The 26,647-nt window shown below is 41.7% G+C and overlaps 1 protein-coding gene and 1 long non-coding RNA gene across 3 annotated transcripts in view; both read right to left on the reverse strand.

Moving 5' to 3' along the window:
• Positions 1 to 927, reverse strand: part of LOC146074840 (uncharacterized) — a 4,143-nt gene extending 3,216 nt beyond the window's left edge. Inside the window, exon 1 of the long non-coding RNA XR_014473466.1 lies at positions 1 to 927. This exon is cut by the window's left edge and continues 242 nt beyond it. This is a non-coding gene — a long non-coding RNA (uncharacterized LOC146074840).
• Positions 928 to 937: 10 nt separating this feature from the next.
• Positions 938 to 26,647, reverse strand: part of PRKCQ (protein kinase C theta) — a 46,190-nt gene continuing 20,480 nt past the window's right edge. For both annotated transcript variants that reach the window (XM_083183380.1, XM_083183381.1), the window contains 14 exons: positions 25,107 to 25,269; positions 23,678 to 23,709; positions 23,498 to 23,583; positions 22,241 to 22,370; positions 20,258 to 20,367; positions 19,005 to 19,101; positions 14,750 to 14,910; positions 14,080 to 14,253; positions 10,425 to 10,516; positions 8,128 to 8,190; positions 6,693 to 6,831; positions 5,150 to 5,338; positions 2,516 to 2,644; positions 938 to 1,306 (listed from right to left, as the gene is read on the reverse strand). In XM_083183380.1, the coding sequence (XP_083039506.1) occupies positions 1,151 to 1,306; positions 2,516 to 2,644; positions 5,150 to 5,338; positions 6,693 to 6,831; positions 8,128 to 8,190; positions 10,425 to 10,516; positions 14,080 to 14,253; positions 14,750 to 14,910; positions 19,005 to 19,101; positions 20,258 to 20,367; positions 22,241 to 22,370; positions 23,498 to 23,583; positions 23,678 to 23,709; positions 25,107 to 25,269 (1,721 nt within the window). In that variant the 3' untranslated portion in view covers positions 938 to 1,150. The remainder of the gene's footprint in view (positions 1,307 to 2,515; positions 2,645 to 5,149; positions 5,339 to 6,692; positions 6,832 to 8,127; positions 8,191 to 10,424; positions 10,517 to 14,079; positions 14,254 to 14,749; positions 14,911 to 19,004; positions 19,102 to 20,257; positions 20,368 to 22,240; positions 22,371 to 23,497; positions 23,584 to 23,677; positions 23,710 to 25,106; positions 25,270 to 26,647) is intronic.

A 26,647-nucleotide genomic window follows, 5' to 3' on the forward strand; every position in this document is an offset into this window, starting at 1 on the left:
CTGTGCTATATTCGAATGATGTAAAGAATTGTTTATGGCTGAGTTTTCCAAATTCCACCATTGCCGTCCAGGATTTAAGGATATCGATTCTTGATTCCATATGGTTAAGTCATCTGTGCTCAAGGATGGATATCCTTAAAGCATACCTCCCAACATGACCCATTCCAGGAGGTGCACAATGCTCTGTTTCTGGACTTCCTTCTAAACAGATGTTTCACCACAGGTGATGGTAAACATTAAATTAAGAGGGAAGTCCAGGAATAGAGCATTCTGTCGGACCTGGAAGCGGTGATGTTAGGACATATGTTAAAGCCTGGACTGTAATGGCTGAGTATGGGAAAGTCTGGTTTATGGGATGGAACTGAGTGGATTTTAGTGTTATACCATTGTTACTGAAACCCTACAAATGTAAATCTACAGGCAGTTAATATCCTACATTGTGCTAACTTGAATAGTACATGAACCATCTCTATTCATTTACAAATACATTTACACTGAAATTAATATGCAAAGTTATAGAGATTTTTAAAATTCTAATCATATGGTTTACATTTGAAACCGCTCATCCACCATTTTGTAATGATTGGATTATTAAAATAAGATTAGCAATTTTATATTGGTTGATTGACAAGTGCTTCATCTTTCCTCATCTACAGAGGACTAAGGGCCTTATTTTGGTTCATTCTTTCTGACAAAATCCTTCTTAGATGGACAAAACCATGTGCACTGCAGTGGGGGCAGATGTAACATGTGCAGAGAGAACTAGATTTGGGTGAGTAATTTTGTTTCTGTGCAGGGAAAATACTGACTGCTTTAGTTTTACACTGCAATATAGATCTCACTTTGAAGTAAAACCCCACCCAAATCTAATTCTCTCTGCACAAGTAACACCTGCCCCACCTGCAGTGCACATGGTTTTGCCCATCTAAGAAGGATATTGTCAGAAAGAATGAACCAAAATAAGGCCCTAAATAACATTTCCATCTCCACCCTCAGACTTTAGTCAGTTTTATTCCCATCTACAGTCAGTGGAATTCTGTGCGATGGCAGAATGTGCATATTATAGAGCATCCCAGCTAAGTGGTTAGTGGATACAAATGATTTTATACAAAGTCATTTCAACTACTGTTTCCATGGAAATAAGGTAATCTCAGCCAATAATAGCTTCCATTTTTGGATTCACAAATGAAAAGTTTTTGAACATATTCTGGTCCATGCTATTAACCAATGTCTTGTCTGTACTTGACAATCTTGTTTTCTCATTCAAAAATTCTTTGTCAAAGTTACTGCAGTCACTGGCAGATTTCTGAGGAGGGGGAAAAAGACAACACAAATAATAAGTAAATGTAGCATGTTCATTTTGAGAGTGAGAAGGGGACGATAAAGTTGGATTTCCAGGTCTTTACCATGTCTATGTAAGTGAAAACTGAGACATTTTTGTCTCCCTCAGACCTAGTGTTAGCAGATGACCAGAACACTAGGATGCATGTGTAGAATCAGAAATACGACAGTAAAGATTCACTTTACATTTTTATAAAGGGTAAAATAGAATGTTTAATTGTGTATGTATTTGTGTTGATATAGTTCTATATTGAAAATTTGACTCCCAACGTTCCTGCTCTCCACACTGCCATCTAGAGCCATGAGTTTTATCTGCAGAAAATGAGTGGTATACAGTAGCTGTCGCTGATGTAGATGGTAGTGATGTTCTAACTGTTCAAACAAAAGTAACAAAAAGTAGTTCCGACTGTCAGAACGACCAGGCAGTCAGAATCCCAGGCCGTTTTCATCCCGCTCAACAGGACCTCGACAGTTGGAATTGAATGTTCCGACTGTCAAGTGGCGAAAAGTGGGTGTAATGGCGAAAATGGCCGCAGATTGTCAAACAACGGCCTAGAATACAACAATCTGCAGCCATTTCCAACAAAACAGATCCGACTTGTTTTAAAGTCGGATCTGTTTTGCCAAAATCTGGCTTCAATGCTGTCAGAAAAGACATTGAATAGGCAGCGACTGCTATTTCCCCTGTCGGAAATAGCAGCCGGGATAGACTATCCCACCTCCAAGGCAGAAAGCCAGAGTCACAAAGGGGAGGGAGTCTGGTCCCCCTCCTCTGTTAAGATGCCCCTGACTGGGAGGTCTATTACTGCTGGGGTGGGGTCCAGGGGTTATAGCCACCAGCACTGGGAGTATTTAATAGTACAATGAAGATAGAAGGATCCTGGAGGGAGATGGTCTCTAGAAACCCCAAGAATATTATTGTTCATTAAAATGTCTCAATATGATATTGAAAAATGTTCTTGTCTCATTTATGGGAAAACAGAATGGCAATTTGTGATGTTGTTTCCTTTAAATGAAGTTATGCATCAGTGTCACATTGATATTACACCTGTACTGTAGTAAGGATTATTAAGTAGGTACACTAAATATTAGGAGTTATTTTTATATATAACGCTGTGTCATGTCAGCACAATTAATCACCATAAAACAATGACTGATAGGATTTCCGTCTTACCACTTTAGGTTTAAATGGTGGCTCAACTGCCCTATTTTCCAGCTTTTCCCAGTTAATCTGGCAGAAGAAACTATGCTGCCGAATGTTGCCTTTCACGCCAAGTCTTCTTTCTGGTTCTCTGACAAAGAGCTAGATTATGCAAATGAGATAAATGCCATAATTCAATTTATTTAATTTATAAAAAGAAAATACATAGATGCAGCCAAATAAGAACTAAAAATGTAAATGCTATGTCAAGTATAGGCATTAGTAAGGGACATAGGGGCGATTCAGACCTGATTGCTGGTGCGCCAATTCGCACGGGGGGTACGTTTGGGGGTGGTAATAGGCCGTTTTATGGGAGTTCCAGAAAATATGCAGGCATGCCTAGAGAAAACGCAGACGTGTCCAAGTGTTTTAGAGGAGGGTGTGTGACGTCTGATCTGGCCCTGGCAGCCATTGAATAAGTCCAGGGCTACACAAAGGATACACATAGTGGGGAAATCATTAGATGGTGAGTGAAATGCAAATGGATATATGCAACATCTTCACTGCCAATTCGCAGGCTTGCGAAGGGCGGGATTACACTCTGGCGATGTGAACTATTTGCTGCAGTGCGATTAGGTCTGAATCAGACCCATAGCTTTGTGGGCACCATAGTAACATTTAAAAAAAGGGCCACATAACCACTGACTTTAGTGAGACACCTCTCTCCACAGCAATGTTTATTTTATGAAAAATTGTAGTAACCTAGGTAATGTTAGACCCAATAGGCAGGCGCTGGTTAATTTTGTGCCCCATAGTAGTGCCCTAGCCTAATTCATTTGTAGGCCTCATGCTAGTGTCCAAGTTTACTGGGTAAAGTATCCAGTTACTTATTCAAGTAGATACATTGTATGATGCCCATCTGGACTTGCCAGATGAAAGAAAGGATGGCCCTGCACTGGTCCGGTATCAGAGCTGCATTAAAGCTTTGATCAGCCTGTTGCTTGGAATTTCAAAGATTTCAAACACATGTTTTCTACTTTTTGCTACAAGATCATCAATTGAGTACCAGCTAACCATCCAGCAAGATACATTGGCAAAGTAATTTTTATGAAAAAGGGGCAAAGTGGATTTACTACAGATTGTTCATCCAGACATATGCAGGGCAGGTACTCTATAATCCTACATTTACACCTGTGAGTGGTAATGTAAGAGATGAATATAGAAAAAACAGTGGATGTGAATAACAGGGACTTTTTATACATTCTAATACAGAACCTTGTTGGACCCTCTCACCAAGGGCCAGATGTACAGTACTAAGCTTGAAAAGTGATAAAATGGAGAGTGATAAACCACAAACCAATCAGCTCCTACCTACCATTTCTGAAACACAGCCTGTGACATGGCAGGTAGGAGCTGATTGGATGGTGGTTTATCACTCTCCATGTTATCACTTTTAATGGCTTAGTATATCTCGCCCCAAGTGAGAATATTGATATTATTTAAAATAGTACCTATATGAGATCCTCATCTACTCATTTTAATGGGTTTAGCTTAGCATAATCTCATAACATCCAAGGCATTTACTTATGATTCAAAAATGATCACAAACGTGTATGCTCTGCATATATTACATAGTTACATAGTAGGTAAGGCTGAAAAAAGACTTGCGTCCATCTAGTTCAACCTGGTATAGATATCCATTGCTGATTTGGTAGGTTCTGCTATTTTACAGACAAATTATATTTCTTATTTGTACCCATGGATGTTTTTCTCCAGTAAATGTTTGTCCAACTTTGCCTTGAACGCATTTAATGAGCCAGCCATTACCACCTCTCTGGGAAGAGAGTTCCAGAGTTTGACTGTTCTGACCGTAAAGAAATTCTTTCTACTAGCTGAATGAAATTTTTTTTCTTCTAATCTATACTCATGCCCTCGTGTCCTAGATTCCTTTCTAGTAGAAAATAGGGTGTGTGACAGTTCCTTATATTGGCCCTTGATATACTTGTACATGTTGAGCATGTCCCCCCTTAAACGTCTCTTTTCTAATGTAAATAGTCCCAAATTGCTTAATCTCTCCCCGTAGCTTAAATTCTCCATTCCCCTAATAAGCTTTGTTGCTCGCCTTTGGACTTTTTCTAATTCTATGATGTCCTTTTTATAGTGTTATAGCCTTAAGATGGGTGACAAATAAGTATATAACTGCAAAAAACTGCTTGTTGTTGTTGACCAGTTAACTATACTTGCATGCAATTTAAAGTCACATTTTAAGAACTGATTATTTAAGACTGATAATATTGGTACAGTATGTCATTTCTAGCCAAATTGGAAGGACATATCATGCATACAGTATTGGGCAGTGTGTGTGCCTGATTGCACATTCCCGTGGGTTGCACCAATATCTTCTGGTCGGTGGTGCTGCACACCCAATTGGAAGATATTGCATGTGACCCATTGCAGAGTAGTGAGCAGTGATCTTTCCATCCGCCATTACACTGTTCTGGTGTGAACTGCGGACACAATACTGTATGTTGGCTGGAATATCTGCAAGGTACACATAGTTCTAATGTGTAGCCAGCCATAGTTAACTATAGAAACTGTACATTTGTTCACATTCAAATAAATGCGTAACTATAAATATATAGTATGGAAGTTATAAAATGTGCATACCATGACTAATATATCTTTAGCTTCTTTACTAAGAAAACGGGGATACGTGGGGTTATCCATGCGTATAGACTGAAACAACTGTTCTTCATCTGAGCCACGGAATGGGGACTGACCAATTAACATTTCATAGACAAGTACTCCAAACGACCACCAATCCACTGAATAGTTGTATTTTTGTCCCAATAAAATCTGCAGAAGAAGAGATCGAAACCTGGTTACCAAAGGGTATCTGCTAAACATAACTCCTTCTATTGTACAGTATCTCTGGTATAAGGATAACTTTCCTTAAAAGCATCACTAATACATTACCTACAGTATGTACTATGCAGTTTATGCTCCTGCTTCTGGGACAGATGTACTAAGCTTGAAAAGTGATAAAAGGAGGAGTGATAATCAACCAGCCAATCAGCTCCTACCTGCCATGTCACTGGCTGTATTTGAAAAATGACAGGTAGGAGCCGATTGTATGGCGGCTTATCACTCTCCATTTATCACTTTTCAAGGCTTAGTACATCTCACCCTCTGTCACCACTGACCACCTGAAGAAAAGTGTGTACCTACAGCGCAAACAAATATTTTTCATTTCAACAATGAAACTTTCAATCTACCGTTTGTTGCCCAAAGCAATGTCCAATAATGGCAAAAATAAATAAATAAATATTTAATGCATGTTTACTCAGGAAACCAATCTCTGCCTCAATTGGCAAAAGGAATTACATATTTATGGGAGGTTTTGATTACACCTCAAGCCAAGTAAAAGAATGCACTATGGGCCAGATGCACTAAGCTTCAAAAGTGATAAAATGGAGAGTGATAAACAACCAACCATCCCAATCTTTATCACTCTCCATGTTATCACTTTTGAAGCTTACTGCATCTAGCCCTATAGCTTCTATCTATCACTTTACTGAATGTCTTTGGTAAATGCTATGCTGAGCAATTTCTTAACTAATATTACACCAACCCCACACCAACAAAGTGACAAAGAGAAACCCACACAAAACAAGACTTCATTTTAGAATAACAAAGTTACATAGAGTAAAACAAAAGATGGGTGATTATTAAATGCTAAATACTAAAATGTGAGTCTTTAGAAGTGAGATATCTTGCTTATAGCAACATGAGCAATATATCTCGGTGGCTGGATAGGTGAGCAACGGAGGACCCAGCGGGAGGACAGTGGACGGCGCGGGGTGAGCTGCTCACCCTGCGCCGTCCTCCCTGCCTCAATCTGAATGTTTTTAAAGTCAGATTGAGATTGCTGGATTTGGCTGCGTTTCTGACAAAAGCAGGTAGATTGGTGGAATAGGACGCATTCCGACCTGTCAGAAAAAAAACAGGCCTTTTGAATAGGTCGGAACCCCTTCTGACCTATTCAAGTCGGAAACTGCCATCTTTCCGACAAGACAGCAGTTCCGACAGCAATTGAATATACCCCTATATGTGGTATCTATTTTACAACACTTAAGTTTTTTTTAAGTTTTCAGTGTATATTCCACTGCCAAAGAATATGACCTGATGAGGGCCAGCATATTATACACACCTCTGGCGCAATATAATCAGGAGTTCCACAAAAAGTGCTGGTTTTCACATCTCCAATCATGTTCTCTTTACACATTCCAAAGTCGGCTATCTTTATATGTCCTTCCATGTCTAGGAGCACATTATCTAACTTCAGGTCTCTGAAAAATAGTCCAACAGGTTATCACTATATAATTTGATGGAATCCTCAAATGTAAATGACCTATTACAACAGTTGTTTCTTTACATCAATCATATAAAAAGCAGACCAGAAGATTTTTAGGAAATTAAGCTAATAATCCTTCCAGGTAATAACATGAAGTTGCAGTAGCTATCTATGTAAGGCTATCCATGGCTGTTAGCTTGATTCCAGGAACAGAAGCAAATCCCTTATATTTACAATTCTGGCGTGAATTCAAGTGTTTCTCTCCATGGCCACCACTAAATGGCATCCAAGAAAGCAATTCAAATGTTGCTCAATTGCGGCATGCTGGCAACTTGAAATGTGCGAAAAGTGACCCATTTTGGCACCAAAATGGCAGTTTTCAAGGAGCACCTAGGTCAGGTTTAGCCATCTTACGTGACTAGACCCTGCCTGTCTGGGTGCAATCAGTGCAATAAAATCCAACTGAATTTCGCCTTCATTTTCTTTTTACTTGATATTGGGCATAATAAACAATTGAATCACTCCCATTGGTAGGTAGGTATTCTATTACCTGTGATGACTGATCATGGGTATGAGGCTCACCAGAGGCCTCAGTGGTTGAAAATACACACATTTTAGCAGTGAAATGTGTTTTGGTACTTGTGTAATAGCACGGCGCCCAGCAACGCTACGTTTTCAGCGTACGCTAGGCTAACGGCTGCCTAGCGTACTTAGCGTAGTGACTCTGCGGCAGCCCGGCTCTGTCCCTGGCATCCATGGCTCTGTCCCCAGCGTCCATGGCAAGCCCAGTGAGCGCCTCTCACACAGTGCCGGTGTCCGCCAGGTCCCCTGCACTGGCGGACACCGGCGGAGAGGTGGTCCTTCTGTCTGAGATGCAGGTGCGTCTCAGACGCTCCTGCGTCTCAGTATTATTGCGGAGGGGTATGGCAACCCTGCCCATGTCCACTTCAGGGAGAGCCTCCTTTTAAAACCCACACTATCCATGCCAGCCCGAAGCATGGCAAGCGCATGGGGACGAGTTACGTGTCCCCCGCCCCTGTTCATACCCCCACTATCCACGTCGTCGCGTGGCGTTGATTTTATAAAGTAAGTTATATACGAAGCCCGAAGCATGGCGAGCGGACAAGGATTACTTTACATGTATTCCACGTCCGCTCGCCACACTTTATAATATCAACTCCACGCCGACGTGGATAGTGGGGGTATGAACAGGTCGGGGGGAGGCGTAACTTGTCCGTACATTTTATATTAAAATGACTTATAAATATAAACAGAACTCTCTAGATGTTACCTGTATACCACTTGTTTAGAATGGAGAAATTGAAGACCACAGACAATTTCAGCAGCATAAAACCTGAAAAGAAACAAGAAACAAATGTCACATTCATCAAAAAACAAACAAACAAAAGAAACCCCCAAGTAATTATAATATATTAGCCTCTGAATGTATCTGTTACTAAACAATCATTAAGCCATAGGGAAATGCTACATGATCTATACACCTCATTACTCACATCTTAACTGACGTAAAAACTGAAATGTCTTCATTTCTGTTTCATGTCAAATTTAAATTAAAAGTGAAGCACACGCATGATATGCAGGTTTCCTTTAAAAACATTTTTTGGAGGGAAATGCACAAGTATCTATAATGTACTCTGTAACCAGAGCTATAGTAACAACAAGAGAGTTGGGATGAACACCTCAGCTCCCACATATTTATCACAAGTGTGGGGGGCACTGAGGTGTGAACTGAAGGCACTACAGTGTGTTTAACTCATACTGTATGTGGTTCTGAGAGTGTTTACAAAGTATAATTTTTAATAATGTCGCCATTACATTATATCTTATTGACATATATTTTGGTAGGGTCCCCCACATAATAGTTGCACTGAGCCCCTCAAAACATTAATCTAGCTCTCCCTGTAACAATGTGCTCATCAAGGCTAAACAATACAAACTCAAGTTAACAACACTTAAGGTTCACTTAAAGTGCTTGTTCGAGCACATCTGTATACTAGTAAGTCTGCTCAAATCAAAAGCTTGGAAAGCTAGCCTGCTACCTTCTGTGTTTGTGCATGTGTGAGAAAGAGATGTAGTTTCACTCTCTGCCAGCAGATGGCAGTGTTTCGGAGACTCACGGACACTAGACATTCACACACATATAGAGATGATTGCATACCTGCATTCAGTACCATGTTAAACTGTACTTTAGATGTGCTGATAATAATTGATAATTACTTTTGGTAACATAGGAGAATGCCAAAAAATCACACATGACTGCATTGTGATGATATTGCCACAGGACAGAAAGTCCATTTATCTGTGCCAGTGAGATCCACACACTAGAGTGATCTCCAGTAAACAGGATATTGTTCCTGCAGATCTGAAGGATTACTGCATCATTTAATGGGTCAGGGTTTCATGCTCGTTGCCAGGGGTGACATGCTCATTGACAGCAGTTACTTGCTCGTTACCGGAGGTTACAAATACTTATTGCCTGGTGATACATGCTTGTAGCCAGGGGATTCTTGGTCATTATTGGAGGGTTACATGCTTACTGATCAGGGGACACCAGCGCTCCTGAAATCTGCACTTCCAGGTTACACTGGGTGCACTGCCTTCCCAAGACAAATGCTAGAGGTCTAGTTGGTCTGTCTCCTAGGCGGCCGCCATTATTGGAAGACTGTTTTTGCAGATTCGGAGTAGCAGTAGGTACAGCTGCAGCATCTATTGTACGCCAGCGCTGCGCAAAACCCCCACCCCCCGGGACCCAGGCTGCAGCCTGACAGGCCTATTGATTAATCAGGCCCTGCCTGCACATACCAATATAGGGCGAGGCTGGCCAAGAAATGGGAAATTATTAAGCATATTAGATGTGTATCATGAGTATAAATGATTTAATAAGTTATTATAAGTTATAATTAATTACAATTAGTATTATTTGTTATCAATATAGTTTTTAATACTAAAGTTCTTCTAACTCTAACCCAAATGAAGGACCACTATGAATCAGATACCTGTATGACCTATTTAGCTTAACAGTAATGTTTAGCATTACCCTGCAGTCTAGCTATGTGATTTTTACCTTCCCTACAGTGCAGGCAGTTTATCCCCTCCCACACACTCAGGATGAGGACTGTTACACAGTACAATGCTGACACTGCAGTCCATGCTCCAGGGACAGATAAGTGTAGCTGTTTGTACTGTATTACATTTTCAGATTCAATCACAACTTTCATTGAATTGTCTTTTGCTTGCATTTCAGGAGTAATTGTATATAGCACATATTTATAAATGTTACTCAATAGCGACCATACTGTATACCAAGAAATTTGCATTATATTAGATAAGGATGGTGCGTGTGCACAAGATAGGCTCTGGCTCAGTGCTGGAGTCTGATAATAACTGAATTTGTGCATATATCGGACTTGTTCTGTGGCACACAATGGGGTCGGCTCTGGGTGTGCACAGCAGACCTCCAGGAGAATTGCACCCATTAGAAACACACTATAGATTTAAGACTTGATACACAATAAATCAAAGGGCCAGACATCCCACATGTAAAAGTAGATTTAGTAAGCGTCTTACGTTGCTCTGGTAAGATCAAACTTATGGCAGCTTTGGATATGGAACATGAGATCTCCACCGTTGAGATACTCCATGACAAAAAACAGGTTTTCCTGTCAGAGAGAAAGTATGTTACAGATATACTAGAACGTTCCACTACTTTTAAAATGTTCTGAACATGTAGAATGTTTCTATGGATAATGTATTTTCACATGAACATTTCTGATGTATTCAGGTGTACGGAGAAGGCGAGTCTGTTTTTAACATATTTCTTGGCCTGGGATAGGAATGATGCAAATGCCATTACTAATGATTACAAAAACCGAAACAGAGAATTTTATAGCAGATAAGAAGCCTATCTAGTCTACCTTTTTCCATCTATTGTTTTTGGTAAAGAGAACCCTAAGTGCTCCTGAAGGTCCCTATAGACTAGGGTGATTTACATGCAATTTGGGCAATTAACATGCGATTTCAGCAATAAATCGCATGTACAGTGTCCAGATTGCATGTACATGACAGGAGGTGCGATGCAATGCGTGTTCCTGTGCGCAATGTATCGCATCTTCTAGGTTGTACCTGCCCAGAGAAATCCATCGCCAGGTTGGCGGGTCATCAGGGGCGCACGCCCCTGCCTGCGAGAATCACAGCAGGGCTCGCCTCCTCTCCCTCCACCCACCCGGCAGCAGCAGCAGCAGCAGCTGAGAGGCCACCTTCTCTCCTTCCTCCCTCCTCCCTCCCCCTCCTCCTACCCAGTGGCACAGCAACAGCTGCAGCAGCCTCGGACAGTAGAAAATCTGAGGCTGCTGCTTCACTGTCCACCAATGTTTTTTAATTTTTTATTATAATGCCATCAGCTCGCCACCAACAGCCCAGGGGTGTCGGGGACACATCCGAATCGGGTGAAATTGGGTCCAAATCGCAAAGTGTATGGGGGCCTTAAGATAAATTGCCTGCGATTTGTCACAGGTTGATAAATTGCATGCAATATATCTGATGTGAAATAAGCACTCAAGTACAGAATCTGACCTGCAAGTCTCCTGAGAAGCTGCCGGGGAGTTCAAGGGAAATCTCATGCAATTTCAAGCCTCAGATAAATTGCCCTAGTCAGGGCTGTAACTAGGGTGGGGGCTAGGGGGTCACGCGCACCGGGCGCTGGAGGGTGGGGGCGCTAGTGTGGTGTCCCGGCAGCGTGGTCCCTGGGATGAGCAGCGGGATCCGGGGACTGGTGGGTTAACGCCAGGTCCTAGCGGGGTCCCGGGGACTGGTAGGTTAACTCCGGGTCCTAGCGTCCGGCAAGTCTTTTCAAAGTCATCAGCGCTTCCCGCCGCCAGGCAGATAGCGCTAGGAGACGGAGTGAGTGAAGGCTGCCGCTACACCAGTCCCTGGACCCCTGGACGCTACACACAGGTATGTTGGCAGCGGGGGTCCAGGGACTGGTGTAGCGGCAGCTTTCACATACACAGCCGCTCGCTATTTGCCTGGCAGCTTTCACATACACAGCCACTCGCTATTTGCCTGGCGGCGGGAAGCGCTGATGATTTTGAAAAGACTTGCCGGACGCTGATTGGTTGAATTCAGCCAATCAGCGTCCGGCAAGTCTTTTCAAAATCTGCCTCCCGCCCACCACCCGGCAGCGCTAGGAGCCGGAGTTAACCTTCTCCAGTCCACCGGACCCCGCTGCCTGTTAGTTTTGGCCCTGCCCTAGTGTATGGTCACATTTAGGTCGCTGAGTGTTAGGGCTGCTGGAATAAAATCAATGGGTGACACTTGCACACGAGTGATCCAGCACATTAAATGAATGGATATTTATGCTAGTACAAACAAGTAAATCATGCTTCTGTCCCCCGTACAGCCACTTTACATGTGAGTGAGATCCACAGCCTATGAATCTTAAGGTCTAGGGGGTCACCCTGCGCTCGGTTGCACTTGCTTCTTAGTAGGTACAGGATCTGGTTCAATTGATTAGTAGATCACATACATTAAGAACAAATTTTCTTGAATGGTAAAATGTAATTTATTTAGTAATAATACATCATGTTAGCTTATGGTACAATGGATAAATGTAAAGGTTCAATAATAAATAAGTATAAAAATATTCTTTACTTAGGTTGATGAGAAATTTACTAAAGGAAATTTGTAAAAAAATAGGTGTATTTGTATCCAGAAATACACTTATTTTTGACATTTACTATCCCAAAAATACGGCAATTCGTATTCATATTGATGTGCTATCAATACGAATACGAATTGCCGTATTTTCGGGATAGTAAATGTCAAAAATAAGTGTATTTCTGGATACAAATACACCTATTTTTTTACAAATTTCCTTTAGTAAATTTCCCCCTATGCCTAAGTATGTTGCTACAGTATATTGCATATTGCATATGAACAGAGAACAATAACCAATACAAACCTTAAAAGTGCAGACACATCAATCTCTCATCAGATGGTTTATTGCCTACAATAGCAATTGGAAGTATTTTTTCTGAGACACATTGCGGAGATCTTATACATGTACATTCCAAGTACCCTTGCTGTTTCACAAATAGTCTTATATGGAACGATATATAGTAGACATGCTACCATTATCATCTACATGAAAGGTTTATTGACTGTCACAATCTCTCATCTTGTGCAGGACTTTCATGTTCAGAATGACCATCAAGCTGGGAGAAAGGTCAGAGACCCAAAAGTCAATTCTTAACCAGCATGACACTTGAATTTAAAGGTGGCAGAAAAATCTTTAAAAGTCAAATGAAAAAAAAAAGTGAGGCACAGAGAGGGGCGCAGACAAAGAGTAAACACCTTTGATTGAATTGTGTTTGATGGCAAAAGGACAAAGTAGTAATTGGATGTTAAATGAAGCACAAAATGCCCTGTGATTTATAAAGTCATGTTCTGTTGTTCACATTCCGAACAAACGTATTACTGACTGTGGGAAGGTTTGTAACAACATAAATGGAAACACATGTTTCCATTCACAGTATTTGGACAAAGTTGCACTTTGCATTCAAATACATAATATACTAATAAAAGGCCATTCTCATAAGAGAATATTTAAGCTGAATACACACCTATAGATTTATCTGTCCATCTGGTGGGAACAAAAACCTAGAAATGTATCTATCTATCTATCTATCTATCTCCTCTCCATACAGAGTAAGAACACAAATTAAATAATGAGACAGTACCCGCACCATGGTCGAATTACCATGGGAACGCCCAGCGTTTTCATGGGGACACCCTTGAGATGCTGGACATTCCCATGAGCACAACCAGTGGCTTAATAATGATGCCACAGACCCCGTGGTGGCTTGGGGGAGCCAGCGCTGGTAGGGTCTGCGGGGAGTGCTGCTGCAGGGACACTTGACAACCGGGAAGAATCTCTCCTTGAAAGTGGCAAAATTAGTAGTTACACCGCTGGGCACGACCCATGCCCGTTGCCCCATGACCCTGCCTACACTACAAGTCACCGCGTACGTTCGCACAGATGGCCTGCACATACGCATATGTGAATATGCGCATGCGCAGACATTCACCATCGCTCCCCGTTGCAAATTCACAAAGGGGAGAATGAACCAGAATGACCTCCTAATGACCTTTCTGGGGCTATTGTAAAAAAATGTGGCAGCAACAATATATCCCCTGGATTGTTCATTTACTAAACTGGTGTTACCTTTGTCTGAAATGTACAGTACAGATGTGTCAGGAAAGGGTTTTCCCAGGCAAGAGAGAGGACTCGTCTCTCCACCATGGTGCATTCAACATCATCATCCATCAGCACTACTTCTTTCTTCAACACCTTCATTGCAAAAAACTGATTTGTCTCCTTCAATTCTGCCAGGAAGACCTGCAAATACAGTGGTTATTTGTATTTAAAATAATTTCACTAACCCTGCAGTAATAAACATCAAGGGCCCCCAACAGTGCACGTTTCCCAGGTGTCCTCACAGAAGTACAAGTGAAATGACTGGATCCACCTGTGGAACTTTTAAATGTGTCAGTGAGTTATGAGTGCACATGTGCACCTGCTGGATGACCTGGTAAAATGATGAACCCTTTGAGTGCCAACATCTCTATGAGAGATGTGCAAAATATGCTCTAAAAATGCCAGCAACACTCACATTTGTTATATAAATTCAAATAAAAAATGTTGTGTAAAAGAAATTATATTTTCTATATAAGATAAACATTACAGGTCATTATGATGAATTAAAATGTTTACATGGAAGTTTTCAATTTTGACAAATTCACTTGGCACTCGCCAATAGCTAGCACAGAAAATTGTAATACTTTCCATCACATTGCTAAAAATGATGCATACTAGGTAAATAGCAAAATGTTACCTTTCCGAAGCTCCCTTTCCCCAGCATTTTATGCAGGACAAAGTCAGTAAATGCCAGTTTGATGTGACTGCATGGTTCTTCTATGCCCAGCCCCAGCTCAGCTGTAGTTTCTGCATATTTGTTTATTCCTACTGGCGTCTCCCAAGAAATGCCTTGGCACTCTGATGTAGGCAGAATACACATAGATACAATTCACTTAGCATTTATGTTATACAATGGATGCTCGGACAATTGTGCACAATTTATAGTAGAAACAGGCAGAGTGATTTATTTTAATCATAATGCAAAATATAGGGTGACATTTAATAGAGATCGATGTTGTGTTTTTTGCAATTTTTATCGCAAAAACGGCCGTTTTTGCACTTTTTCCCGAATTCGCATAATTAATGAGATGCAAAAATCTGCAAAAAATGCGGGATTTGCCGCGAAATCGCACTTTCTGAAAGTGCGATTTTTTTTAACTCCGGAATTCGCATCCAGATGCTTTCCCCATTGAAAAATATACAATTCGCATATTTAATGAGATGCAAATTTGGAAATCGCCCCAAAAAATGGTCTAAACAGCAAAAAAAAAATAGACCTGATCCTGACTGGCGATTTTGTCAGAAACATGGTTGATTTTGTCAGAACCATGCACAGATCATTGTGATCTGTGTATGGTTCTTTGGTAAAATATGTGTAAAAGTAAAAAAAAAAAATAATAATAATTGGCGTGAGATCCCCCCTCCTGTACATAACCAGCCCCGGGCTCATTGAGCTGGACCTGGTTCCAAAAATATGGGGGACAAAAAATATGGGGGTCTCCCGTATTTTGAATCCAGCACCGGCTCCAACAGCCCGCAGTGTCATGCCACAGCCAGGAGACTCTTTTTACAGGGGGACAAAAAGCGTAGGGGTCCCCCGTATTTCTGAAACCATCCCCGGACTCTTGGACCGGTCCTGGTTCCAAAAATATGGGGGACAAAAAATCTGGGGGTCCCCTGTATTTTGAAACCAGCACCGGCTCCAACAGCCCGCAGTGTCATGCCACAGCCAGGAGACTCTTTTAACACAAGGTCCCCCGACCGTACCATGAGCACTGTGGCTGGTCAGCCTTGGACGGGGTACCTGGAGGAGTGGGGACCCCCCAATAAAGGGGTCCCCCCCCAGGCTTCACCCATCCAGGGCTGAAGCCCGGGGCTGTCACCGGCGTCCCTGGCCATTGGACGCCGGCCTGATAGTGTTAAATTCACATTCCTAACATTGCTTAATACAGGAGAACTACAAGTGCCAGCAGACCTCCCCCGCATGCTGGGACTTGGAGAACCACAAGTCCCAGCATGCGGGGCATTAATGGGCCCGCTGGGACTTGTAGTCCAGCTGTAAAAAGAATGTTAAAATAAAGCGCACACACAGAAAAGTAAAACTTTATTACATACACACACACATCTAAATTTTACACTGCTATACATACCGATCCAGGATTCAGGGCTGGTCTCTCTGTAGCAGAGGCGGTCAGCCCGCACTATCAGCGGGCTGAACCGGCTTCCTCCGATGCAGCTAACAGCTTCTGTCTCGTTATCCCAGCGCAACAGAGGCTGAGAGCGTCTTCGGCTTATCCATGGAGACGCATCGCTCAATCACGCTCTCAGCCTGTGTCGCGCTGGGACAATGCGACAGAAGTTGTTAGCTGCATCGGAGAAAGCCGGTTGTCCCCGCTGTCAGTGTAGGGGTAGCCTGCTCTGCAGCAGAAGGGAGACCAGCGCTGAATCCTGGATCGGTGAGTATATTGGTGCAAAATTGAGATGTGTGTGTATGTAATAAAGTTTTACTTTACTGTGTGTGTGCTTTATTTTAACATTCTTTTTACAGGTGGACTACAAGTTCCAGCGGGCCCATTAATGCCCCGCATGCTGGGACTTGTGGTTCTCCAAGTCCCAGCATGCGGGGAAGGTCTGCTGGCACTTGCAGTTCTCCTGTATTAAGCAATGTTAGGAATGTGAATTTAACACTATCAGGCCGGCGTCCAATGGCCAGGGACGCCGGTGACAGCCCCGGGCTTCAGCCCTGGATGGGTGAAGCCTGGGGGGGGACCCCTTTATTGGGGGGGTCCCCACTCCTCCAGGCACCCCGTCCAATGCTGACCAGCCACGGTGCTCATGGTACGGCAGGGGGACCTTGTGTAAAAAGTGTCCCCCGGCTGTGGCATGACACTGCGGGCTGTTGGAGCCCGGTGCTGGTTTCAAAATACGGGGGACCCCCAGATTTTTTGTCCCCCGTATTTTTGGAACCAGGACCGGTCCAAGAGTCCGGGGCTGGTTTCAGAAATACGGGGAAACCCTACGCTTTTTGTCCCCCGTATTTTTGGAACCAGGTCCGGCTCAATGAGCCCGGGGCTGGTTATGTACAGGAGGGGGGACCTCACGCCAAATTTTTTTTTTTTATCACAAAATCGCACATTTTACAAAAATCGCACCTTTTCATGACTAAAAAAATCACACTTTTCATCCCGAAAATCGCCCTATATTGCACTCTCGCACTTTTCATGCCGGAATACACACCTCATTAAATATGCAAATTCGCGGCAAAAATGCGATTTAAAAAAACGGCGATATAGGGCGATTTGAGCAAAAATCGCATTTTGCTAAAAACGGTAAACCCACTAAATCTCGCCCATACTCTCCTAAAAAGACATGCTAAATGCTATACATAATTTTAGTACATAATCTAAAAGTGCATGTCATACAGTTTATTATGAATATGATATTGTCCAGATATCACTCGGAAACGCATTTCTGATCTTATTGCTGTCAGTTCTTTCAAATGTCTGGCAATGTTAACAAGCAGAATATCATTACTGGGAGGAAAACAATCCTCACCAGCTTCATGGAAGACCTCTACACAGCCAACGTGACCATCTGACCGCCGAGGCCTACTTCTTCTGGCATCCCATCCTATGCACACTTAAGCTATCCAAACTTCTCTTCAAAAGTCACACAAAATGACCCACTAGAGGTGGTCCTTGTAACCTCAGCAGGGTAGAATCAGCGGGAACTGATTTTATCCCCAGAAACAACCAGTATCCCAACATGACCCATTCCAGGAGGGACAAAAATGCTCTGATCCTGAACTTCCCTCTGAGTGTATGAATGATTCTCATCACCATTTTTTGAACAGGTTAATTGATAAGGAAGGTGTTTCACCACAGGTGCTGGCAATCATACATTACCAGGGAAGTCCAGGAACAGAGCTTTGTGTCCCTCCTGGAGAGGTTCATGTTGAGACTTGGAGGTATGCAGACATAAACTTGATGAGATAAAATGAAAACTAGACATACAATAAAATCTTTCACAAATCTGGTAGCCCTGGCGTTTATCGGAGGACCGTGCACACATTTGGTACGCAGTGCACATACATGAGCCCTCCGTGTACCCACAGCCAGTGAGCTCAGGTCGGACGCTGGCTGATTGCAGGCCAGCCTGCATTTGTGGGCAGCAACCCAGCATTTTCTGGGAGTGCTGCATAAAAAAGCAGGAGGGCTAGCCTTGGGAAGGAAGGGCCGCTGGCGTCATCAGCGGCCATGATCTCCCACATGCCTATTGCAGCACACAAGGGGTGGGTGGGAGGAAATCCATTCAACGGTGAGTGGAATTCCCCCTCTTTGCCAGCTACGAAGCCATTCTCATCCATACACAGGATTGGCCCTTCACTCAGGCAGGAAGGGTTCTAACTGATCACAGGGCTGCCAAAAGGTCTGAATCGGCCCCCATGGGCCTAATTCAACACGGATTGCTAATCATAGAATTTGCAAATCGAGCAATTATCAAACGTCTGCACATGTGCAGCATTCGCATTGTGCATGCGCGGGGTACATTAGTAAAAATAAATACCCATATGCACTGAAGTCACAGAATAGATGCTGTTTAATTGACAGGAAGCCGGCATTTATGGGTGGAAACATAATGTTTTCTGAGTGTGTTTGTGGAAAAATACAGACATGCGATGACCACTTCCAGCCTGATTCTAGAGCAGATTAGGGGAAGCCCTAGACTGGTTCAGATGGGAAAAAACTCTTTGATACTTTGATACTGATGCCAATTTTGCAAGGGACATTTTTATTTCTTACTGTCTGTACTGTTTTTGCTCGTTTTCGCGTTAATTAGCAATACATGCAGACATATTTATTTCAGCGGGAAAGGTGCTTTATGTTGGTATATTTACACTATTTGGAAGATTATAAATCTGTCTGTGTATGTTACATTGTCACATAATGTACCTTTCCTATTTAAAGCCTTGTCTTCATTTGTACTACAGGAGCCAACTTCAACTGGGCCTTCTCTGTAAATGTGTTCCGACTCTCGTTGTCTTCTATCCTGGGATCAGGGAACAGCAGAATTGGTGCCTACTGTTAAACCACTGCAAGAGTCATTAATAATTGAATGGCACAGTGCAAGGCATTTGCAAACATTTAGAAATGTGGCAGATAAGTATGTGGTACAGTAGATTGGGTAGCAATGCAGAATGAAACGAATATTCAATAGTAATTATGCTTTTAAAAATGAATACAGTGGGATTTGTAACTGGAATATCGTAGAGCCGACAAACTGAATGCTTATTGAAGATCATTTTCATTTATATATGCTTAATAATGATTTCATTAAATAAATTGGAGAAATAATTTTTTTTCTATTTTTTTCTAACTTGTCACATTATCATTTATTAGTAGTATATGATAGGCTGACTACATTGTGCAATAAATACAGCCTAAGAAAGCAACTCATGAGACATAACGTGACTTTTCCTTAAAGTCTCTGCCAGTGCCGTAACTAGCTACAGGCAAGTGGCGTGCTGCACCTAGCATGTGCTTTTGGCTTGCAAGGTGCATTGAATGGCTTGCAAGGTTGCAGCCAGTAGTGCGGCAGTTATGTTCCCACAGAATCCCCCTACTGTCTACTACAGCAGCCTGGACTCTAGAGACTGCCATAATTTCTGGGTGCCGGCTGTCCCGCCAGTGAAATCAGACGTAAAGTAGGCGGGGCCAGCACAGGGTTCCGGGAGCGCCTATTACAGCACTGGTCTCTGCCTAAACACTATTTTTGTTGAAATGTGAATCACTGGAACAAGCCAATTGCAAGTATTTTTCCATAGTGGCTGCTGGGGATTGGCTCACTGTGGTAAAGTACTTGTGATTGGCTGGGCAGTGAAGTAGAGTACAATACAGATGAAAGTGAAATGAACAGTTGAAAATAAAATGAGCGGACATTACTAAACAGGAAAGTACATAAAAAGACACCCCAAATTTATGCATCATTATTTGTGTTATAACCACATTTTGAATGCTTGGAAAGCATTATGTGATGCAATCTTTAAAATCTACTTACAAATCCCATAAAAACAAACAAACAAATAAAAGAGGGGAAAAAAACCAACAGAAAACTGCCCGAAAGCAAAACTAATAAATGAGGAGCTTACATGGCTGAGATCACAGGAGAATATATCTATGGGAATTGGCAAGACTGCCATATTTACCTGCTGTTTACTCTCTATGAGGGCAAGAGCTTCTGCCATCAACTTCTGATTAACCCCACATAGATTTGCTACTTTATTCTCACACTTGTGATGGACATTCATTCCACATTCTTTATAAAGAGGGAAGACAAATATTTACATATGACAATATTACATTTTATACTTATCAAGATAATCAAACAGATTGAATAATCAAGGTATTTCCCAGGAGCAGGACCTCAGGTAGGGCACTGTGTGCTTATATATTCTGTATTTCCCCAGACTTTTACTGTAAACATTGATGTGTTGTTTCACTGCTGCAGATCTGAGGTCTGAATGAAAGGAGGTTGAGATATGGGGTCTCATCTTTAATAAGTGATGTGGATCACAGTTCTGAGGTCTAATTTTAAACCAAGAGGAGGACAGATCTCGGGTTGATGACTGAGCGAGTCTGGTAGATTTGGGCACTTTTATTATACAGTAGTTATACTTTTTTATGACATCATTTTCACTAGTATAGTCTCTGCATTGTATATTGGTAACTATAATGATCCTTGTATTATATATTGGTCACTAAAAAAGGTCCCTGTATTGTATACTGGCCACTAGATTAGACCCTGTATTGCATGTAGGTCATTAGATTGGTCCCTGTATTGTATATTGGCCATAGAATAGTCACTGTCTCACATATAGGTAATTAAATTGGCCCCTGTATTGTATATAGGCCATAGCATAGTCACTGCATTGCATATGTCACTAGAAAGGTCCCTGCTGGGATTTTTGGCATGCCCTTTTTTCCATTAGATTTTGTAGAAAAGCCTTGGCTACATGGTGCTGTGCCTAAAGGTGAAATCTTGCTCTGTTATCTTGCAATAAGATTGCAGATTACCACTAAATGGAATCAACAAATGCACTGATTTAGGAAATTCTGTACATAGTTAACACTAATTCTGTACAAAGTTAACACTAATTCTGTACATAGCTAACGCAATGTTGAACACATTTCAGCATTTGTTCCCTGCTGTGCATATGTCTGAATCGCGCTCCTGATTTTGGCCATTATTCTGGTTCACTCGCAAAGGCAAATTCATTCTCAAATGGACAAAACCACTGTATGAGGGGGGGGGGGGGGTGGTGGTGGTGGTGGTGGTGTCAGATGTAACTTGTACAAAGAGAATTCTATTTGGGTGAGTTATTTTGTTTCTGTGCAGGGAAAATACTGGCAATATAGATCTCACTTTGAAGTAAAACCCCACCCAAATCTAACTCTCTCTGCACATGTTACATCTGACACCCCCACCCTGCAGTGCACATGGTTTTGTCCATTTTAGAAGGAACTTGCCTTTGCAAGTGAACCAGATTAAGGGCCTTTGTGTGCACAGAGTTGCATTTGCAAAGGGGAATCTTCTCCTGGGCAGTGACAGGGAGGTGACTATGCAGTGCAAGGAGATGATCCAACTTATGGGTGTATCATGGTGCAGGCATGTGACTGAAGTGGTTGCAAACTGAGATGCCTAGTTGTTAATATCAGAGGCTTTACTCTGATGGAAATTCTGCACCCAGCATGGGCAATTTTTGACTGTGCAAACAATGATTGGGCCTAAAGAGGTTCAGTGAGGTTTTGGTCCTTGCCTGCCAGTACACCAAGTAAGGGCTGGTAGGGGCAATTTCATGTAGTGACAGAAGCAAATACACAAACATGGCTTCCACTCTGAATTAGCCACATAATGTTATGTAAATGTTACATCTAGATAGTGAGATGAATATGAAAGTTCCTTTACTGCCCATGTATACTGTTCATCATATCAGTCAATAATAGCCCAGGCAATAGGAGAGGTATGGTGAGTCTAGGAGATAAGACTTTATTTCTTGGTTCCCAGTAGAACATTAAGAATAGCTAAAACCACAGGGAGCATTTTTCAGCCAGTGTGAAATATCTTTAATGCTGTACATAGGATTCCTAAACTTCCCTTCTGCAGTCAATATAAAGACTCTAGTACTTACCAGCACACTTCAATCCTTGCTTTGCCAAGCCCCAGAGAAGTGTCCCGCAGTGTTCACAGAAGGTCGGACTTTTATAATTGTAAGCTTTAAATCTGTGCGGCATATCTATCTTAAATCTTTCCTTGTGGAGCTGTAAGAAAATGGGTCACTGGATGCAATTTTTACACAAAGTGCTTTGGTTCATAAAACTTTAGAGATATAGATTTTAGAAATGCATAGCTATTTTTATTCTGGTAGTAATAATTTCAAGATTTTTCTGGTTCAGTTTTTGTTTCATTAAATTATTGGCGCTCTGTTTACTTGTCTCCAGCCATGTGGTGCTGTCCACCATATATGGAAATCCATACAGATAAAGAACTGCAGTTGGAGATCTATTCAGGTAGCAGTGAAAAGCCCTTTGTTAATGAGAGGTATTTTCACTGCTTTTTCCCAATCGCCAAAGGGGCAACCGTGGAGAAATATCAGATTTCCCTAGCGGTACACCTGATCAATGTACTTATCGCTTCCCCATCTCAGAATGGCATAGAACTTCTAGAGAGTAGAAAAGCAGAGAAGAGTGAGGCCAGGTACACACTAAGATGATATTAGAACAGTTTGTCATATTGGAATGACCGTTCATCTACATTTTTCTAATGTGTACCATCAGTTGCGCACTCCCACGGTTTGAATATGATATCTTCTGGTAACCAGTACAGTGTAATTAAGGACAGAACGAGGTGTCGTTCAGCTGTTCATTACATTGTGTAGTGTATATTGGTAATCTCCGCTCATCTTCTTGTCCCGACCATCGGCAAGATTGGCAAATGTTCTATTGTATACCCTGCCTTAAGCTTGTGAATAGATATCGCTGGTTTGTCCTGAGTTAAACAAGTGTAGGGTTTATAGTACTGAGTGCATTGTCCAGCTTTGTGTTATCCTTTGTGGTTGCTCTTACAAATAGTGTACAGTATCTAGGAAGGCAGCAATATATTCCCACAAAACCAATATTTAATTGACTCAATACTATCTGTTTTACGGTTTTGCAGAAAATGATGCTGATATTGGTCAGGCTGCCAGGGGGGGTGTCTCAATCCATTTTCAGGCAGCAGCAGCATCAGCATATTTTTGCACAGCAGCTGCATACAAGATCACAGCTGTGAATGCATTAGCCTACAACACTGAATCAGGCCCTTAGATCTATGCTGCATCAACGCATAATATCAATCCATGATTTATCTATATACTTAAGATCTGTAAATATATAAGTGATGGACATACCACTGTTTCTTGGCTGTTGACTGCAGATCCTGTGCACTTAGCGATGACTTTATCAATACATTTCTTGTGGATTGCTGCATTGCACTCTAAACATTGTTACAGAAGAAACTAATTATCTAAATGTTCCCTATATAGTATCATAGCTATATAGCATCATATAGTAATTTAAAAAATACTTACGGCGGCATTGATAACCTTGCTTGTTAAGACCCCTGAAAGAAAATATATACTAAAATACTTAAAGTGGCTGATAAGTAAGCATTTTACCATGGTTAAAAAACAAGCACTATGCATGTAATAGTGAGGTATAAAAACCTCAGATTCCGATCTGATGTACAGTCCCATGCACATCGGTTTGGATCCAGAGATTGCAAGAGATGCACCTAAGATTTGTTGGATTTGGTAGGATCCAGCATCACTTGCTGAGGTCACATACGATACATAGTATTCTAAAGGACAGCTGGCAGCTCCCTGATGGGCTGGCGCTGAGGTATCGCATGCAAGGCTGTATCTAATACCTTGGATTAATGTATGGAGGCCTTAACAATAATCTACTGGGGAGTAAAAATGGTATAATGGATAGACATAACCTTTCAGTGGGGAAGTGACTATAACCAACTGATCCAAAGAATTGAACAGATCCACGGGTGTTTATTGTCGGGCAATAGAGCTAGCACGATTTTCATAAAAGTTACACCACCAGGATGCAAGATACCGCATACCAGTGAGGATTTTAGATTTAAAAGACCCAGTGGAGAAAAATACAGGACTTCAACCTCCAGCAGGCACCAGTATGGTGAATACCTATTACTAATGGACCAGGTGATGACTCCTACAGGCCACGTATTGCCATATACATCAGAACAAAAAATGAGCGAGCTAAGCATTGAAACTGTTTTTATGTTTACATACTATGCCTCTATGTGGGATCCTATGTTTAATTAGCATTTTATTGAATTAGTATTTTTATTAAATATGACTGCCATATTCTATGTTTCTTTGTTTATTGAGACTGGGAATTGGGAATTGACTACTCCCAATTTTCCAAGCAGCTGCCACTGGGGAAACATCTAGGCGTCTAAGATAAACCACCTTGGTTATCCACTAACGATATATTATTCAAGATATTTATAGGTGTTTGCGTAGTCTGACGACAAGACTGATCACTTTGGGTTTAATCCTAAATTTTGACTCTTTAGAATTTTAACATAATGAATGTAAAAAATTTTTTTTTTTTTAAATACTGTAGAACACAGTGGGGTGAGATTTAATAGGATGAGAGATTCAGAAAGTGAGAGCTTTGGGGAGGAATCTCCAGTTTTTTAAAAGCTGCCACTTTAAAAAAATGATTGCCCCTTTAAAAAAACTTTCTCACCAAATCTCTCACTTTCTGAATCTCTCATTTTATTAAATCTCACCCACTATGTTACCTTTAAAAGGGTTACACGGGCAGAAGGATCTCAAATGTTATAGTTAGGCAGTGTTGGATGTTTCTATCTCTTCACACCTGCACATACTGGTCTCACAGATAACTAAGCATAAAACACGATGAGAAGAACTGCACATGGTTTTGTGGACACACACACACAATAAAAAACCTGTAACTTACCAAACAAATTCATGACACACAGAGCAGAATGTTGGCTGTGGGAAGAAGGTTGCGATGAACTCATGACACTTCACATTATGAACCTTGGCTTGTTTAATGGCTCCACGGCGTTGATGTAAAGCAAACTGGCTTTCTGAGTTTGGTTCATAATGAGCTTTAGGGTCTACAAATAATAATACAAATAGAGAGTTTAGCTCTATTACAGTATGTATTAATTCTAAAAAAAAAATTGTAGTAGAAATAGTGATTTACAAAAACATTTGGTTTGCTAACTACTTTCAGTTTACAGATTACAATTTTTATTTGAAAAAGAAAATATTACAATTCAGTTTAAAATTCATCCTATTTCACAGTAAAATGGTCGTACAGTAGGGCTCTTGCTCATGGCTACATGACTCGTTGCTCGCGCTGTGTTCTTTTAGTGTGGTTAGAAGATGTGTGTTGTCAGTCTCAGTCATCTTCCAATAAAAAAAAATTCAAAAATATACAACATAGTGGGCGGATATATGTTATGTGCACACTCCTGCTTTGCGTGCACATGGGAGCCCATTTATTTTATTGGGAGTCGCTCATGATGAGTATGCTAAACACAGCAAAACTGTAGCAGGACACATCTGTATAATACTGCAGGGGTAATCGCAGAATTTCTGGAAGGGGTTTTCAAATGTTTGACTTTAGTTTGATTGTAGCCATGAGGCTTGCATGATGACATTAAGGGGGGTATTCAATCGCCGGCGAGCATCTCCCGTCTGGGAGATGCCCGCCGGGCCCTATTCAATGCTGTCTTCCCTGACAGCATTGAGAAGGGTATCTCGGCAGAAGGAGCCCGACATCACAAGCTGTCGGGCTCATTCTGCCAAGAACGGCCGGGAAGTGACGAGCTGCCGGCTGCAGCTCGCCTCTTCCCGGCTGCAACTCACGGCCACGCCCCCTTCTCGTCCCGCTGCAGGCGAGACATTGAATCCCGCCTGCATGTTCTCGGTCGAGCTGACCGAGAACGGGACTGGGTCACGGCGGTCGAGCAAGCTCGACTGCCGTGACCCTCACATTGAATAACCCCCTCAGGCACCAGATTCTCTATCCAGCGTGATAACACACACACACACTTAATAACACACTCATCACTGGCATGTCTGCAGCTTTGGAGCAGGGACATTTTAATATATACTCGGGCCTGTGTGCAGACCAAATAAAAGAGGTCATTACACAACAACATTTATCAGTGATTTATATTTTATCTTTTTTATTGTGTAATCACCATCAGTATTTTTACCAAAATGATAAATCTCTCGCAGTGAGCTGTTAAAGAAATCGGCTCTGAGGGAGAATGGTCCTGAAAAGTTTGGTTGGGTCCGTGATTATAATGAAGCAGACACCATAATCTCGAAATACTCCAAATTGAACTGGCCAGTTATTCAGAGAGATATAGACCTGAGCAAGCTTAAAAATTCAACTTTGATGTCTTGCTATAAGCGCGGCAGGAATATTAGAGATTGGGTGGTGAACACTGATATTTCAAAATGGCTTGGCCCCAATACCCA

Source organism: Crinia signifera, chromosome 4, assembly GCF_055691185.1.
Source record: "Crinia signifera chromosome 4, ASM5569118v1, whole genome shotgun sequence".
Taxonomy (NCBI): domain Eukaryota; kingdom Metazoa; phylum Chordata; class Amphibia; order Anura; family Myobatrachidae; genus Crinia; species Crinia signifera.